General features: G+C 45.4%; 1 protein-coding gene across 3 annotated transcripts in view; it reads left to right on the top strand.

Annotated features, from left to right (window-relative positions):
- The window catches only part of KLHL5 (kelch like family member 5), a 551,601-nt gene extending 533,477 nt beyond the window's left edge, over positions 1–18,124 (top strand). For all 3 annotated transcript variants that reach the window (XM_086963979.1, XM_086963980.1, XM_086963977.1), the window contains 2 exons: positions 16,767–16,938; positions 17,163–18,124. In XM_086963979.1, the coding sequence (XP_086820105.1) occupies positions 16,767–16,938; positions 17,163–17,219 (229 nt within the window). In that variant the 3' untranslated portion in view covers positions 17,220–18,124. The remainder of the gene's footprint in view (positions 1–16,766; positions 16,939–17,162) is intronic.
- The last annotated feature ends 655 nt before the right edge of the window (positions 18,125–18,779 follow it).

Raw genomic sequence — 18,779 nt, 5'->3', positions numbered from 1 at the left:
ACAACAGGGCGGCTTCATGCACTACTCTGCGCAATTTAATATCTACACCAGGATTGATTATTGGTTTGCCTCCCGACAACTACTTCGACATCTCAGGGCTTGCACAATTTTATCGCGCACCTATTCTGACCATTCCGCATTGCTAATCTCTCTGGTTTACCCCAAAATGCGCCTTCCCCCGTTCTCGTGGCGCTTTCCACCATACTCTCTCCTCGACAGTGCATTCAAGGAGGAACTGGCCCTATCCATAGAGACGTTTTTTGAGACTAATGTGGGATCGGTGGCCTTCTTTCAGACCGTCTGGGAGGCCTTTAAGGCGTATATCAGGGGGTTACTATTTCAAAGCACGCTGGGGTGCTCAAGTTGATACGTGTATGGTTGACGGCACTCAAGCGTAAGCTAAAGGAACTTGAATCCGCCCGTGGAATTGAACGAAATACCGTTCTGGACAATAAGCTTTCGCGGACGTTGCGTGATTTTCATGAGGAGGCGGATTTGGATTTAAAACATCTCGGGAAATACGCCACCGCAAGGTCATATGGAGAGGGGGAGCGGCCGGATAGGGTTCTGGCGCAAATTATTAAACATCGACAGGACACAACAGATATTCCAAAGATGTGTTCGGAGCAGGGAGACTCCCAATTAACGGAGACTCAAGTGGCGGAGAAATTCAAGGAATACTATGCGGCTCTCTATGCCTCGCGAGGTCCCGCTTCAGAGGGGCATATCCTGGACTATCTGTCCCATATAGAGCTGCCCTGGCTGACCAACACACACCACGAGTTCCTGATGCGCCCTATTGAACGGGATGAGATCGTGCTAGCTGTCTCAGGGATGAGGACGGGGAGTGCACCTGGCAGTGATGGACTCACTGTCGCCTTCTATAAGGCGTTCCAGGACCTTTTATTGCCGCACCTCCTCACGCTATTCGGAACTATGCCGCGGACTATGCGGGAGGCGGTTCTGCTTGCTATGCTTAAGCCGGGAAAACCGGTAGATGACTGCGCGTCTTACAGACCTCTATCCCTTATGAACGTTGATACGAAGATCTTCGCGAAAATTGTAGCTAATCGTCTTAGCCCTCTAGTCACATCTCTGGTGGCCCCGGAGCAGGCAGGCTTTGTGCCTACCCGGAATCTGACCTACAACTTAAGAACGGTGTTCGCTGCTATGCAGCACACGCGCCCGAAGATCTCTGCAATCGCGGTCTTTTTGGACATGGAAAATGCCTTCGACTCCGTCGAGTGGCCGTTTATAAGGCAAGTCCTGAGTCACATGGGTGTCGAGTCTGTATTCCTGCAGCTGCTGACGACGTTATACCATGAACCTACGGCCCGTATCCGGATTGGCTCAATGGTCAACGATTCCATACGTATCCACAGAGGCACAAGACAAGGGTGCCCCCTATACCCAATTCTCTATGCACTATCCGCTGAACCATTGACATGTGTCCTGCGGGAATATCATGGACAGAGGGGCATCCGATTCCCAAATTATCGACTCATTGTTTCTACGTACGCTGACGACACCCTGCTATATGTTAGACACCCGGAGACCAACCTTGCGCCTGTGTTTAGAAAAGTGGTATGTTTGGTGCCCTCTCTGGTATCAGGGTCAACTGGGGCAAGTCCATTATGTTCCCCCTGACGCCCACTATGATGCGTTTTTGACCCAGAGTATCCGCTACAATGGACTACTGAGCCTGTGCGGTATCTGGGCATTCAGATACATACTGATTCGGAAACGGTACTAAGTGAAAATTATGGGGTCGCTAGCTCCAAATTGGAGGACGACATAGATGGTTGGATACGCCTCCCACTGTCGATGATGGGAAGAGTGTCTCTGATGAAAATGGTCGTGTTGCCTCGTTTTCTCTTCCTCTTTACCAACATCCCTATGGTTCTTTCCAAAAACTTTTCTCAGCGTTTACAATCGCTGATGGTTCGTTTGGCGTGGGCGGGCAAGCAACCCAGGGTGGCCTGGGAAATAATGACTCTCCCACACAGGATGGGGGGCCTGAGCGCGCCAGATCTCGAACTATACTATAGGGTAGCACAGGGCTCTCATGCATATCATTGGATACACGGCCCTACCGAAACTCCACACATTCGGATGGAAACCATGGTCCCAGACCCCAAACCAATACCATCACTCCTTTTCTCGCCTCATGACAGGCGCACGGGTATATTGGACTCACTGACCTCGGTAACACACGCGTGGTACAGTATACTTAACGCGCTTGCAGGTAATCTATTGTATTCCCCATTAGCTCGACTAGACTGGTGCTACTGGTTGGTGCCATGCAGAGACAGAGGAGTTGTCACCGCACTGCGGTCGCTGAACATGCATACCATGGGGGATCTTTTTGCGGACAGTGTGGCCCGCTCCGTTGGGGACATCATGGAGGGGGTGGAAACACCATTGGCTTTGGCACAATTCCAGCTACATAGAACAAGTCATGCCCTCAGGTCGCTGCTGGGGGAGAACATGGCGGAGCCCCCGGAGGTCTTGGCCTTGTCGGTGGTGGTCAAGGCTCAATCTCCAGTTAAACTGGTATCTAGACTCTACCATACGTCGATGGCAGCAAGAGAGGGCACATACACTAAACCCGTCTAGCATGTCAACTGGACTTGCAGACGGAACTATCAGACGATATATGGAGATATTGCTGCCTTAGCACCAAGAGAATATCTCTCAATGGGCGCCGCAGGTTAGTCCACTTTAAATTTTTAGATAGGGTGTACTACACCCCTGAACGACTCCATCGATATGGCCTTCGCGAGAGCCCTCGGTGCGAGCGTTGCGGCACGTTGGTCGCTGAATTCCTGCACATAGCTGGTCCTGCCCCGGGATCGCTCGATTCTGGGATAAGGTCTTTCGAGAAGTGAACTGCGTATCAGAGATGGAGCTGACCCCGGACCCGCTGCTGGCCATATTGGGCTACTCTAAACCGCTCCCTAAGTCGCGCAGACGTCTGGTGGATATAGTCTTCCTCCTGGCTAAACGATGTATTGCGTTATGCTGGATGCGCGGCCCGACCCCCGCACTTACACAATGGTCAAGAGATATGCTGTTCTGCTGTACACAAACAGAAAATTACTGTGAGCTGCTCCCCCCCACGTAACAGACCCAAAAACGTTTGGTCCTTATGCATCTCGAATAGGCATACTTCAGACACCCCTGACGGCTCTGACACTGACTCCCAGACGATGGATCCCCCTGTTGATGAAGACTCTGGTACATAAGTAACCCGCTCTCTCGTTCAGGGCGGTTGTCTCTCCCTGCCTCCTCGTGCATTGAGAATTAGTGGAGTGGGTACATGGACTGGTGGAGCCCCGGGAGAACGGGATTGGCATCCTGGTGTCGTCAGTTGTTTTTGGTAGTATCACTGTGTCATGGTATCATTTTGATGTATTAATGTAGAATCACTGTACAAGGAGAATGTGTGTGTGCCCGCACTACAGTCTGTGTAACGCTGCTTTTTCTTCTTTTCGTTTTGCTTGGTTTATGTTGTAAAATTTCCAATAAAAATATTTAAAAAGAAGAATAAAAAATTAGCCTCCACTATTACTGACAAACAGTGGGCGCAATGCATCAACTTCCCTAAAATTATATCAACCAATGCCAGGTTGAAATACACTCAATGTAATTATTTGTATCATACGTAGTTGACGCCTCACAGGCTGGTGTGCAAGTACCCTAACGCTGTATGACCCAGGTGCCGGGACCCGTAGGCCACATTCACGCATATGATATGGACGCGCACATGTATTCAGTTGTACTGGACTGAAATAGCTGCAATAGTTACGAAAGCAGCAGAGGCCCAGGGTTGTGGTCCAACCCATTCCCTTCTTGTTGGGAATTACAAAATCCAGCGCCTCCCGCAAAGGCCTCAATAAAATTCTAGATCTAGTTCTGGACCTCGCCTAATGTAAAATCTCCATGGCATGGAAGGTGCAACACGGTCCAATATACACTCGTGGTTGCTCGACCTCCGCAGGGCATTGGTGTCAGAACACACGAATCAACTGGCTAATGCAGCATCTGCGCCCCCGCGCCAGAACCCCACTGGACTACTTGACGCTAGTGGAGATCAAGCTAGCCGCATAACAGCCCCCCACCCAGGCCCCAGTTTGTGTTCTGAAGAACCACATTCCTACAGATAGTTGTAGTGCAGCCCCAGCCCCCCTGCACTCCTCCCTTCTTACTCCACACCACGCGGGTCCCCATACCCGTTCAACCGCACATACGATGCCCTGTGACACACTTCACCAGCAAGTGCAATTGCGCTCGAACCAATACGTAGAGATCAACTTAGTTTCCTTTTTGTTTTCTTCTTCTTCTTTCTTGTGGAGAAGTGTGGCTCAGGGGTTAGAGGCGGCAGACCCGGAAGCTGAGATCGGTCCTGGACCAGGGTTCAATTCCCCGCCTCGGCGGGTCTTGGGCTAAAAATTCCACGGACTCGATAATTCTCGCTCCGGTGCTTTCTCGACTCACGGGTTCACACTCTGCGACTCTGGGCAATAGCTTGCTTAATCTCCACAACGGCCCCTCGCGGCGGGATGCCTGACTTTCACCTTGTGGATACCCGCTGGGGCTATCACACATGGGAATATCAGGACGGGTTCCCTAAGCAAGCGCCGGGACACCCACTGCGGGTAGCTGTGCGCTATATAAGCTCAACTACATTTACATTCTGCTATTCATATACAGTTAAATGGTTAAATTGATTCGTGTAATACCTGCGATCTTTTCTTTTTACCCCATGTAACTGACTGTAGATGAACCTTGCCGTGGAAATGTGAAACGACTAAGCTAACAAAGTGTTAATCTTCACTGTCTTAGATTTTATCGATATCTCACCTAAGCCACTCAAGCTACTGTCATTGTAATGCTGGATCATTGTCATACAGATGTTATTTGTACAATTTGTTGAAAATCAATAAAGATTATTTAATTTAAAAAATGCATCCTTACTGCTTTCATATCTGTTAAAAAGGTAATTACAATCAAATGCTGTTAAATAGGTGTTCATAATTACTTGCTAATTGAAAAGGGCTTCCATCTGTGTATAAAATAAGAAACGTTGTCAGTTTGTTACGCAGCATTCAGCTTTGCAGAAACACATCATGGCTGTGACAGCCTCAGTGAAAGGCCTGTAACTACTGCATGTTGGTATTACATATCTCAGCCATCATTATTTCATCACTTTGGTAAGGGTTAGAGGCTAGGTGCCTTTGCCAGGATTGGATTGGAACCTTTAAGTTGAGTATATATCTTGTTCTCGGGGGCTGTATTTGCAATGAGCTATCCTTCCAGTATATTGCACTTCCAAGCTCAACCCATATTCACATTAAGGCCTCGGGACTGAATTGAACAAGTGACAACAATTGCCGGCATTGGCCATTCTTAAATAGGAATAAAGGGTTATGAATGCCCAGCGACAGTGTAGTATGAATGTACATGTCAAAAGACATATTGATTGGTCTGCTTTAGTTATTTCTCTTCTTTTGTTGTTTATTTGGTCTAAAATGTGTTTATGTATCAAATTTTAATCAAGAAAATCTTTTTAAATGTGTATAACCTCTTTGATGCATCAGACGGCCCCAGGTTGTCCGATGCAACGGATGGCGTGTGCATCGGACGGCAGGGGGCAGTCCGTTCTGCCCATGCGTCAAATTCCGCCACGGCGAAGCGGATAAATTGATTTTGGTGGATTAATTTATACATATATGTTCGATGGCATGTATGGCTGTCGATACACATGCTCTTCATGCTTCCACCATCTAGTGTTCGATCTGGATGTGCGCAGGCTGTTTTTCTGCAAAAAAGTATTTTGAGTCTCAAGACAAAGTGACTCCTACTCTTGGTGATATTACGCATGGGCATTGACTCCAAAGTTAGATTGTTTTCTTTACACTGTCGGGTTCGGACGTGTTTTATGGCTCTCCGGTCCAAAACTGTCTCCGGTTCATTTAATTTTGCTGTTCATTTCCACCCTCTTTGCTATCGTTTTGTCGCATTTCCATCTGGGCGTCCAGAAAATCAGAGAACTTTCACCCATCGATTCGATGTGCTCCTATCCTCGCCCATTTGGGCCTACTCTTTCTGCTAACTTCAACAGAGAATGCTTTGCTAAAGGAATACATTCCATTTTGATTCTGCCCCAGCTGTCAAGCGCAATACCAGAGAACCGACTTCCATCAGGTTTGCAGCTTATGTCTGTCTCCAGACCATCCTGAAGCTGACTGTGAAGTGTGTAGATCTTTCAGTTCGAAAAAGACATTATGGGAAGGTCAGGCGCGTCACAGAGAAATACAATGCAAAGTGATCGAAGAGACACCAGACATCTTTGTTCAAGATGTCGAACAAGAGGAACTTCTTGAGGCCTCTGCAGGGGAGGAAGAGGCCTTTTCCATCTGTGACTCCAAATCGGGCTCTGCCTCCGATACCGACCTAGACTCTGGACTCCACATCCAAGATCTTCCTTCGTGCCAGCAGACAATGAGTACCCCTGCCCTTCCTCCCCAAAAATATTTGGTTTCCACTGATTCTTCAGCTACTGGGCCACCACTACCAGCAGGCCCTGTTAAGCACCTAACCTTTGCTACAGACGCCACACCCTCCGGCTCGGCACCGAAAGCCAAGCTCTCACACCAAGCTGAGCAGCCTTTGCACCGAGTCGACCATCCTCCTCTTCAGCTCTGAGCACCGCGCTTCCTCCACCTTTGGCTCAGAGCACCGCGGATCTGAAAAAGAAAACTGTTTCGGCACCTAAATCTTCAGTTTCCACATCAAAGTTGCCTCTAGAACCCATCCTAAAGATCATGCAGGAGCGGCTCGATTTGAAACAGAAAAGGCTACTCATACAGCCTCGAACTGGCTGTATTTTAGCTCAAGCTGTGCACTCAGCATCCAAATCATCTAAGCACCAGCTTTCCTTTGCGAAGGCCAAAGATGTTCCAGGGCCTGCTAAAAAGAAGGACATTGCAACCGGCCCTTTGCATTCTCTTCTTCCTCCTTCTCCACCACCTCTACCCCCTCCTCCACCACCACCATCATTACCTCATTCACAAGGTGAACCACAAGACTTCACACCCCAAGGGTCTCCACAGTCTCTACAGATAATTATGGGGGAGGAGAGGATTCTTGCCCACGGATCCCTGGGATAGATATGATGTTGATCCCCTGGGCGTTATTGACCCAGATCTCTACCCGGCCAGACCATCACCCCTGATGATGATTCATCTTTTCAAGAACTCGTCACTAGGGCATCAGCCTGCCACGAAGCTTCCCTACAAAAAGACTCTATTGAGGATGATTTCTTTTTGAAACCTTGTCTAATATGCATAGAGCATGTCAGTACATGCCTATGTTTAAAGGTATGCTTAGACATGCTGATGACATTTTCAAAGACCCATTGAGCGCATGCATATTCACACCCAGGGCTGACAAAAAGTATAAACCTGCACTCTCAGACCCTATTTACATCAAAGGTCAGCTCTCCCTAGATTCAGTTGTATCTAATGCACGTCAAAGATGCCATTCTCAATCCTCAGCAGATACTCCGCTACCTGATAAGATGGTTCAAGCAAGCTGGTAGCAGCTCAATCCTCCAGGATTGCTAACACTCAATCCCTTTTAGCAAGATAAGACGAGCACATTGGGATTAGATAGAAAAACACCTCCCAGAGGAATATAAAAAGGGGACATGAGGTTATCAATGAGGGACAATTAATTAGCAATAATTCCATTAAATGTGCCCTAGACTCAGCGGACACAGCTGGAAGGGGAGTCAACACAAGTGTTTTATTACGTAGACATGCTTGGCTACGTATATCTGGTTTCAAGCCAGAAGTGCAACAAACACTATTGAATATACCGTTTGATAAGGAGCATCTGTTTGGTCCCCACGTGGGCCAATTATTAGAAAAAATAAAAAGGACACCCAGGTGGCTAAATCAAAGGGGGCACCACAAACCCCAGCTTCACCTGGCTCCTTTCTACGTTCCTTTTATAAGTACGGAGCCAAAACAACACCACCTGTTGGCTCTAACTCCTCCTTTAGGCAACAACAAACCACCCCCTCAAGTGAATATTACAGGGGCACATATAGAGGGAAGATTTCAAAAGGTAGAGGTAAGGGTGCCTTAACACACTCTGCCCTTCCACCTCCAAACAGTGACTCTCTCCTTATTCTCCCCAACCACTTAATACATGTCGGGGACGACTACATTTCTTCCCCACCTGGAAAACCATATCCTCAGATCAATAGGTGTTGGACATTATCCAACATGGTTATTGTCTGGAGCTCATAACTACACCTCCAAACATTTCACCTGGCTGACACAACCTCTCCATAGAACATCAAAATCTGCTCACACAGGGAGTGCAGGTTATCTTACTCAAAGGAGCCATGGAGCCTGTCCCTCTTCAACATCAAGGTACAGGAGTGTACTCTCAATACTTTTTAATTCCCCAAAAATACATCTCACCTAGGCCTATTTTAGATCTCAGGCCCTTAAAACATTACATACTATCAGAACACATTCTTATAGTCACTCTTCAGGACATGATCCCACTCGTTCAACAAGATGACTTTAATGTCAGCTCTAGATATAAAGGATACTTACTTCCACATTCCATTCCATCCAGCCCATCGCAAATTCCTCAGATTTGTTATAGGTGGATAGCATTATCAGTCCAAAGTTCTTCTATTCAGAATAACTAATGCACCATAAGTGTCTATCTTCTCCATCAACTGGGGTTTACTATCAACATACAAAAATTACACCTTCAACCTTTACATTCAGCTGTACTTGGGGACCATGCTCAACACACAGTTGGGTTTAGCATACCCAAATGTAGCCAGGATCCAAAATATCCAAATGCTACTAATGGAGTTTGAACTCCACCAACATATATGCCAGTCAAATAGTTATGCGACTCTTAGGCATGATAGCATCTGGTACACCGAACGCTTGAGGAAACAAAAACGACAACTAAATAAGTACATCAGACAATTACGATCACGGGGACCAGAACACCATCAGGGAATCCTGCTTATAATTGCAAAAGCAAGAAAGGAGCACAATAGGGGTATAAGATTGGCCAAAATAGAGTACAATGAACATATCTGGGCAAAACTTCTCTATGCATGTAAGCTAAGGGACTCCAAGCATTTCTGGGATCAAATCAATCAGTTAATTAACAGCAGGAATTGACACCATAACTCGGATGTAATGGATACAACTTGGAGAGCCCAGATCGAACACCTATACAACGAAACTCGATCTCCAATCACCCCGAATAACGGAACAAGAACAGCAAATGGGGCCGGCGGCGGAGGACAAGCCAACAATACGCTGAACCATGAACCCTCTCAAGTTTTAGAGTCTTTTTCTGCTGAAAAAGTACTAAAAATAATAAAAAACTTAAAACCTGAGGGAGCTCCAGGTCCCAATGGACTACCAAATGCTCTGTTTCAGCATGACCCTCCATTTTGGTCTTGCCTCCTGACTCCCCTTTTTATCAAAGCCATAACATGCGGTTTGATCCCTGAGTCCTGGAGAGGAGGTATCCTTAACCCAATCCACAAGTCTGGTTCCCGCTCGGATCCCTCCAATTACAGATTAATCGCACTGGTAGATGTGGAGACGAACCTATACGCATCTAATCTTTTGGTTGAGTTAGAGGCTTGGGTCAGCAGATCAAACTTAATACCTTACACGCAAACTGGATTTCGGGCAGGGATGGGCACCCTCACCAATATTTCAGCGGTTACTCTCATAGCCAATCAGTCATTTGCAAAATCTAGGCCCTTGTACGCCTGCTTTATCGACCTAAAAGCAGCTTTCGATAAAGTTTCAAGAGCTAACTTATGGGCAAAAATGCAAGACTGGGGGGTTCCGCCACGACTCCTGACGGCCATCATCAATCTATACTCACACACGTGGGTACAAATCAGGAAAGGAGATGGGTCCAGTTTAACTGGCAAAATTCCAACTTTCAATGGGCTAAAACAGGGTTGCTTACTGGCACCCTGCCTATTTAACATTTACACCTCCGACCTCAATAAGCGCCTCAGGTTAATCCAAGCCGACCCTCCAAAATTGGGAAAAAAAACGATCCCTTGTTTCCAATACGCCGATGACATCGTCCTGCTAGCACAAACTCCTATAGGCCTGCAGAAACTGATTACAGAATTGGGAGACTACGCCACCTTGAACCAACTCACGATTAACCATAAAAAAACAAAAGTTATGTGTTTCTCGAAATCTATTAAAACATCGAAAAGGCAAACTTTTTCCTGGAAATTGGGTGAGCATCTATTGACTAGGGTTATGTGCTATAAATACCTAGGCTTCCAGCTAGATTGTAAGTTAAATTCAAATCACACTTGGACCAAGGTCGCATAAAAGCCAAACAACTGTTGTTCGCTTTTAAAACCCTAAGGAAAAAACTTATAGGATGCTCTACCGCCCACCTGCTTAAAGTGATTGCTGCAAAATGTTTACCTTCCATTTCATACAGCTCAGAAATTCTGAATACTAAAGATGCCACAGTTCTAAATACAGCACAATCCATATTATTTAAGAGACTGTTTTCAATTCCGCTACACTCCTCACAGGCACAAATCCGCCTAGAATATGATCTAAAAAATCAGATTATAGCCAGACAAGGCGCCCTAGTAAAATACTACTGAAGGATGAGGGAGGCAGAAGACAACACTCTAGCCCACTATTGTTGGGTCGATATTGAAAACCAAAAGAGCCTAGCCAACTCAACCACAGCAGCCCTGAAGGAATCCCTATCGGCATTACAGTTAGAGGATGCTTGGCTCACCCTCGCAACGTACTCCGGATTTAAAATCGTAGTCAATAACGCTATCAAACGGACCTCTTTATTAACTAATAAAACGTCCTTTGCAAAAAAACATCATGCCTGGGCTGTGATAAAGGATTACCAGAGGCTGAAGCCGCAACAATACCTGTTGGAACAATTCTCCCATCAGAAAAAACATTATCTGACTTTGCTACGCATGGGGTCTTTCCCCTCAAAGGATTTGACCCCAAAATGGAAACAAATATGGCCATCCAAGGAATATCGTTTCTGTGGTCATGGGTAGGAGTTATGTTATGTTATGTTATGTTATGTTATTTTTGTCTTGTATAGCGCACGGCTACTCAAAGAGTGTCCGGGCGCTTTATTGCAAACCTGTATCACAACATAACGGAAGAGAAAACAGAAAAGTGGGGAGATCCCTAACTAACAGTGAAAACTGATATCTACAAAGTAAAAAGCCAGGTTTTAAGGGCCTTCCTGAACGCCAGTAGATTGGAGGTACTACGCAGTGTCACTGGCAGAGTATTCCAAAGTTGCGGGGCCAACAGTCTGAAAGATCGACCTCCTATGCCTGCCCTTTTTATGCGAGGGACCACGGCAAGAAACAAAGTCCCCGATTTCAGGGACCTTGCAGGATGGTAAAAAGCTAACCTTTTTTGAAGATACTTTGCTCCTGAAGCATGTAGAGCTTTAGGGGCCAAGGTCAGGGCCTCGAAGACTATCCCCTTCCGGATAGGGAGCCAATGGAGTGACTGCAGGAGGCCCGAGGTTCTAGCACGACCGGGTAATCCAAAAATGGCCCGTGCTGCCGAGTTCTGGACCACCTGCAGTCGTTGCAGCAGATACTCCGGCAGGCCGAGATAGAGGATATTCGAGTAATCTATTCTCGAACCGATTATAGCCTGAACCGTTATCTTCCTATGTTCCTCCGGTAGTATAGGAAGAAACTTGCGGAGCATCCGGAGAAGCCCGAAGCAGGTGCCAGTAAGACCAAGAATCTGGGATCGTAACGTCAGGCCATTATCGATCTTAATCCCCAGGTTCTTGGCTAACTGGGAGGAGCCTGCAGGAGGAAACATATTCGCAGGCCACCATTCCTGCCAGTCTGGGTCCAATCTGCAGCCGAAGAAAAGTACCTCTGATTTATCCGAGTTGCACTAGAGGCTGTTAAGCTGAAACCAATTAAAAACAGCCCCAAGGCAACCCCGAATACTCTCTCCGTCAAAATCCGCTCCTTTCCCGCAAGTAAAGAGGAGCTGGGTATCATCGGCATAGGAAACGATCTGGGCCCCGAAAGACTCCGCTAGTGCCGCCAAAGGGGTCATAAAGATGTTAAAAAGAGTCTGGCTCAACACTGAGCCCTGAGGGACTCCGACACCCAATGACGGCATCTCGGCGGAGCTAGAGGAGGCCCAGACCGTTTGTCGACGGCCGGCCAAGAATGAACTAAACCAGCTGAACACCGTCCCCCTCAGACCGATCTCATAAAGTCTGGCGAGGAGACCCTCGTGGGGGACGGTGTCAAAGGCCGCCGACAGATCGAGCATCACAAGCATCGCTTTGCCTCCTGAATCCAGCACCTCCTTAATTGCCTCCAAAACTTCCAGGAGCGCTGTTTCGGTGCATAGGTTGGTGCGGAAGCCGAATTGAGTGGAGTGCAGTAAATCATGGGATTCCAAATAATCGGAGAGCACCTTGTGCGCATGCTTCTCAAGAATCTTGGCAAAGGCGGGCAGAAGCGAGATAGGCCTGTAATTAGCCAACACCTCCGAATCCAGGCCAGGCTTTTTAAGCAAAGGGATGATCATCGCCTGCTTCCAGGCCTGAGGGACCACACCTTCACTGAGAGAGCCGTTCAGAATAGGATTTACGATGGGATTAATGACTTCAGCCATTTTAGCCAAATATTTGGCAGGGCATGCGTCAAGAGGTGATCCTGATTTAAGGCAGGCCATCAAGTCCAAGGATGAGGAAGCTGATAGTGGTGGAAAGTCTGCCAGAACCGGGTCTGCACTAGCTGTTAAAACAGAGACACCCTCTGAATAGTAAGAGACTTCAGGCCCCTTCAAGGGAAAAGAGTCCTGAATTAACTTGATCTTAGAGGTGAAGAAATTGGCACGGGCACTCACCCATGCCTCCGTGGGGGTTACCTGCGTCGATGGAGCACGAGGTCACTACTACATTTACTATGTACTTGCTCTTTTTTATTGGAAGCCCGAAAATCCATCCTCCGGGAGGCTCTAAGGAAGGAACAAATAAGAACATGTAGAGCTGCGGTCATTAAATGTCTTGGAGGGTCGTCAATTTCCCTGTCCTGCAGAGCCATAATACTATGGAAAATCACAGCAAAAGAACTGGCAAAATGCGACCCTGCCAAGCAGCCAACTAATTAGCAGATATTTCCCAAACGCATTATTATTTTTAAAATAATAAGCATCTCCTTATTGTGACATCGACCTTAAGTCCTTTTAGGTTTTTAAAATGTATATTCTAAAGCACTGCGTTTTATGATGGTTGTCCATCCTTTTATGATTTTTTTAATGAATGAAATAAAAGTATATTTTGACTTGACTTGACTTGGTATCTTGCATTGCAATAATACCACATGCCCGACTCCTTTGCACCCGCTGCAAGAATGTCTGGTATGGCAATGCTCTCAATCACAGTGTCTGCTACAAGATCTAGTGTTGGTGGACATTCGCACTCCTCGCTCTCTGCAGTGGTGAACACACTAAACTTATCAAACGGGATGGCCATTTTTCAAACCTGTTCCCCAGATCATTCTCACAGCGGATGCATCCCTTACAGGATGGTGTGCTCATGTTCAGGATCTCACAGCTCACGGTCTCTGGGGTACCAGTCACCAGGATCTCCACATCAAATATCTTGAGATCAAGTTGTTCACCCAGCATTGAAAGCATTTTTAACTCCCCTCACAGGCAAGGTTGTCTTGGTCCAGACAGACAATATGACAACCATGTACTATTTACAAAAACAGGGGCAATCACACACTACAGTTATCACACCTATCTCAAATTATTTGGCGTTGGATAATACATCACAGCATACATCTGCTGGCCGAACACCTCCCAGGGATGGACAATCACTTTGCCGACCTTCTCAGCAGGAAGCAGCAACAGGTTCACGAGTGGGAACTATACCCACAATTCCTTCTCCCATACTTTTCCAAGTGGGGGTTTCCTCAGATAGACCTGTTTGCAACTGCAGACAACACAAAATGCCCAGACTTCACCTCCAGGATCCGACACACACTATCCAAAGCCAATGCCCTATTGATGAACTGGTCAGGGATATTTGGCTGCACTTTTCTACCTCTACCTCTCCCTCTCCTTCCGTTTGTGGTTCAGAGGCTCAGGCAACCATCTCTCACCCTCATTCTAGTCGCTTCGTTTACAATTCTATACATCTACATTTAGCAGCAGTTGCTGCCTTACTACAAAACATGCAGCATAATTCTTGTTCAAGGTACCAGCTATTAAGGCATTCATAGAAGGCCTTAAAAGAGTAATCTCATGGAATCTCAATACAGTACTTTATAGACTTATGGGTCTACCATTTGAACCATTGGACAATCATCCCTTACAATTCTTGTCCTGGAAGGTTGCTTTTTTAGTGCCCATTACCTCACTTAGACGTGTCTGAGCTCCAGGCATTGACCTTGGAAGAAAATAGGGTGGTCCTTAAAACCAACCCAAAATTCCTTGCAAACGTGGTTCCATCTTTCCACCATTAATCAGTCAGTTGAATTACCAGTTTTTTTATCCCGCAACCTGATTCCGTTGCTGAAAGAGTTCTTCAAACCCTAGATGTCAAAAGAGCTCTAATGTATTTTTTTAACAGAACAAAGAGTTCTGTAGAAGCAAAACAATTAGTTGTTGCTTTTTAACCCCTACCCTGCACCCCCACAGGACATCCCAAATCTACTAAGGCATTGATAGATGGATAATTAAATCCATAATTAAATCCATTCAGACATGTTCTGCCAAAGCTAAAAGAACGTTGCCTACACCCCGTAGGGCACACTCTACATGTAAAATAGGGCCCTCCATGGCTTTCCTGTGCAAAATCCCAATAGCTCATATTTCTTATGCAGTTACGTGGTCTAAACCACACATTTTCACTAAACAAAATTGAGTGGGTGTTTTAACATGCGAACAAACCAATGAGAGACAGGCAGTTCTACGTACTCTTTCAAACAACTGCAACACCCCCAGGATAGCCACCACTTTTAGAGAGGGACTGCTTTACAGTCTGCGCAAAGGATGTGTATCTACAGCCACACATGCCATTGAACGGATTATGGTACTTGGCCCTGTAAGCATCTATTTGTGGCATGTAGTGCTGTAGATTCACATGCGCCCACCCTCCTCCCCGGACTCCTTTGGCCGCTGCAGTACCTTTACACTATTTCATTCACATGGACATCTCTTTACTGATACTTACTTCACTCCATTCTCACCCATCTGCTGGTAAACAACCTAGCAATAGAGTAGATGCCCATGCGCAATATCACCCAGCGGAGAAGTCACTTTGTCTTGTGACTCAAAAGGCTTCCTTGAAGAAAACAACTTGTACAGATCTGGACCCAACACTACATGGCAGACGTATGCAGAGCATGTAAATCTATAGTGCTACATGCCAAGAATAGATGCTTACAAGGTTAGTAACATAGGTCCTGATTACGAGTTTGCCGGTCTTGCAGCGGGCCGCCAAACCTGTAGCCAGACTGCCTGCTGGATTACTAGTTGAATCTGGTACGGTCGGTCCTGTGGCGCCGTTCCCACGGCAGTGCCTTTATAAGGCTCAAAGAAGAGCCATAGAAAGCCAGCGCTATGGTAGTGCTGAAGCAAGTCCCTGCATGGGAAAAAATGCACCATTTTGTGCATTTCTTCCCATGCAGGAAATGGGGGTGTTAACATACAGGGGGCACAACATGTGCCCTTCTACATGCACCCTTTCTGCACAGAGGGGCAGGGAGCCGTGAATCGGGTCCCCAGAGTTGCCTCACCGCCACCCTTTTCATGGCGGGTTCACCGCCGTGGATAGGGTTGCAGTGAGGCAACTCGTAATATGCTAGGCGGCGCTGCCCGCATATTGCAGCCTCAGGCCACTGCCTCGGGGTCCATGATCACTGGCGGTTGCAGTGCTACTGTGGCTGTCCCACCGCCACACTGGGAATATAGTAGTCGGACCACCAGTGCGGCGGTGACGCCGAACTCGTAATCTGGCCCATAATCCTTTTCTAGTACTCTGGTATTCGGATTTATTTGATGATGGATGAAGGTTTGTTTATTGTGTGTAAGTTGAAGATTGTGTGCATTAAAAGCTGAGGTTTAGGTTACTGTGTGCGCTGGGGGGCGGGTGGTCTTTTGTTCTTGGTTTTTAACTATCCCATCCCCTTGGTTTGAGGGGTTCTTTCTCTTTTTTTTTTTTTTTACCCATAATTGAGTGCCATGCTGAGCTTTTCCATTTAAGCTTTGGAATGTGAAAAGTCCTGCTTACCATTTGCTGTAAATGGAGGATGATGCATGGTTTCATTGCTATAACTTTCATTTGTCGGAGTGCAATTAGGCAGCCAGGCGCTGCACTGGACACTATACAGGAACAACAAAATAAGAATAGTGGTAACTAGGCATGCAAACAAACTGTGAAAACAGAGCTGAACGATGGCACCAGAGAGCGGGAGACACAGTAGTGTAATGCCATGAAGTTTAGAGTGTATGCATAGTGGCTGCATAGTTGTAGAAAAAGCAGGCAAATAACAATGCCACATGTACTGACTACTGACCTCTTGCCCCAAAAAACACTTTCCTCTGTATGAATCTCCACATGCTACGCGTTTTATTAGAAGTCAACCCCATTTAAAAGTTTATAAATGAAACACAGTATTTCTTTTACAGATATGATCCTAAGACAGACATGTGGACAGCTGTTGCGTCTATGAGCATTAGTAGAGATGCTGTTGGGGTGTGCCTTCTTGGTGACAAACTTTATGCAGTTGGAGGATACGATGGGCAAGCTTATCTAAATACAGTGGAGGCATATGATCCTCAGACTAATGAGTGGACACAGGTAAAAACATCTAACAATACTTGCCAATTGATCTTAATTGCGGTCCTATCCTATTTACCTTGTGAAATAGATGGTAGAGAAAATGGCACTGAAGTTGATTCATCAAGTTTTGCAGATTGTTAATTTTAATCCCAGGCAGTTTTGTAGAATTTTCCCAAACTGTATCTACATCTAATTATTTCAGGTATGTAACTTTTACTAAGGAGTATTTTCTTCTTTTACAGGTTGCGCCATTGTGCTTAGGAAGAGCTGGTGCATGCGTTGTGAATGTAAAAATATAATGTACATTCAAAGACAATACATTCCAGACCTACGTGGATTTGTCCAAAGAAAAGTGCTATACATTCTGTGAGATATTGATTTCTAAAAACAGATTATTCCACTTGAAGCGAAACTGCACAAAAATCCAAAGGACCATTAGAGAGGACCCGTCCAAGAAGTTCCTATATTTCCAGAAATGTACAGTTGCACGACCATACCCTTGTACGCCTTGTACATGTAGGACGTTGATGGTATACTTGTTTATACTGTAAGACAAGATCAGCTTTTATATCTTCTGGTGTATCATATGTAAAAAAAGAAAAAAGTTTAGGAAGGTATGTTTCCTATATTTGGAATGTAAGCAAAGTTTCTACAGTTAGAGTATTGGATTGTTTTTTATATATATTTCAGAGCAACAGTTGTAATCAGCTAGTGCACTCTAAGTATTACCTGTGAAAAGAAGGATGACCACAGTTTATTGCACTTTTACCATAATTTACCACAATTCCTGTCTTGTGTGCGTATTTATTTAACCAAAGCCTTATGTTAAATATTATCTTTTCGCAATTTTTTTTGTTTTGTTAAAAATGTGACTGTCAATTTAATGAAGGCGTCTCAAAATGTTCTTTGTGTTTGTAAAGCACAGGTTCTTTTTATTGCTGTTTTTCTGTCATGTTTCTTCATACCTTTACCTTTTCTTTTATCGAATTATCTGTAATGCAAATATTGACAATTTGTTTTTAGAGAAGTGTTGGTATGTGAGTGAGTGGTTTGTTTGCATCTGTTATTTTTGATCGTATTCCATGATTTTTGAAGCTTTCAATTTGATCATAGCAATGCCTGTTTTCTTGTTTCTGTTAAGTCAAAAAACGCTCTGAAAACAGTCATTCAATGAATTACCCTATTAAATTGAAAAAAGAATGTTTACTTTCAGAGAATAATTAATTTTGGGTAAAAACGAACCGAGTGCATTCAGAGTGTCAGGTACGGGAAATTGTATTGATCTTCAGACTGTTCCCTCCCCTCAATTTGTGGAATGTACTTTCCTGAAAGATGACATGACTTGTATGTTAATCCTCATAATAATGTAATGGTGCAGATATGTCTACGTTCCTGAGCAGTATTAATCACTTACTTAGCATTATGGGACATATTTATGTAACCTTGTCTGTTCCCTTCCTTACTGAAAATAGGCAGATCCGACGACCGATGAAGGTGAAAGTTGCTATGCACTTTTTTGTGTGTGTCGTAGGTGGTTAAACCCAGATGTGGAATGAAAAGATGTCCTGCCCTCCTTCTAAACAGCAGTTACGTCCTCATCGGCATGTTTCTTAACAGACTCACACCAGTTTTGTGTTCTAGTGATACTTTTGTTCAGAACACACTGGTTATTTAAGTGTAATTGTTTCGCAGTATGTTCTGAGGAATTCAGAAATCATCCTAGCAACCTTTGTAGTCTTGGAAAAAGTCATTCAGCATAGTAGGATGCTGATTTTGCAATATGTTTGTGTCAGTATGGTCTAAAAGACCTACTAGACTGTGATTGTACAGGGTGGGCTAGTCTAGAGTTCAAAAACGGA

This window comes from Lissotriton vulgaris, chromosome 3_2, assembly GCF_964263255.1.
Source record: "Lissotriton vulgaris chromosome 3_2, aLisVul1.2, whole genome shotgun sequence".
Lineage (NCBI taxonomy): Eukaryota > Metazoa > Chordata > Amphibia > Caudata > Salamandridae > Lissotriton > Lissotriton vulgaris.
This window is presented reverse-complemented; position numbering and strand designations above follow the sequence as displayed.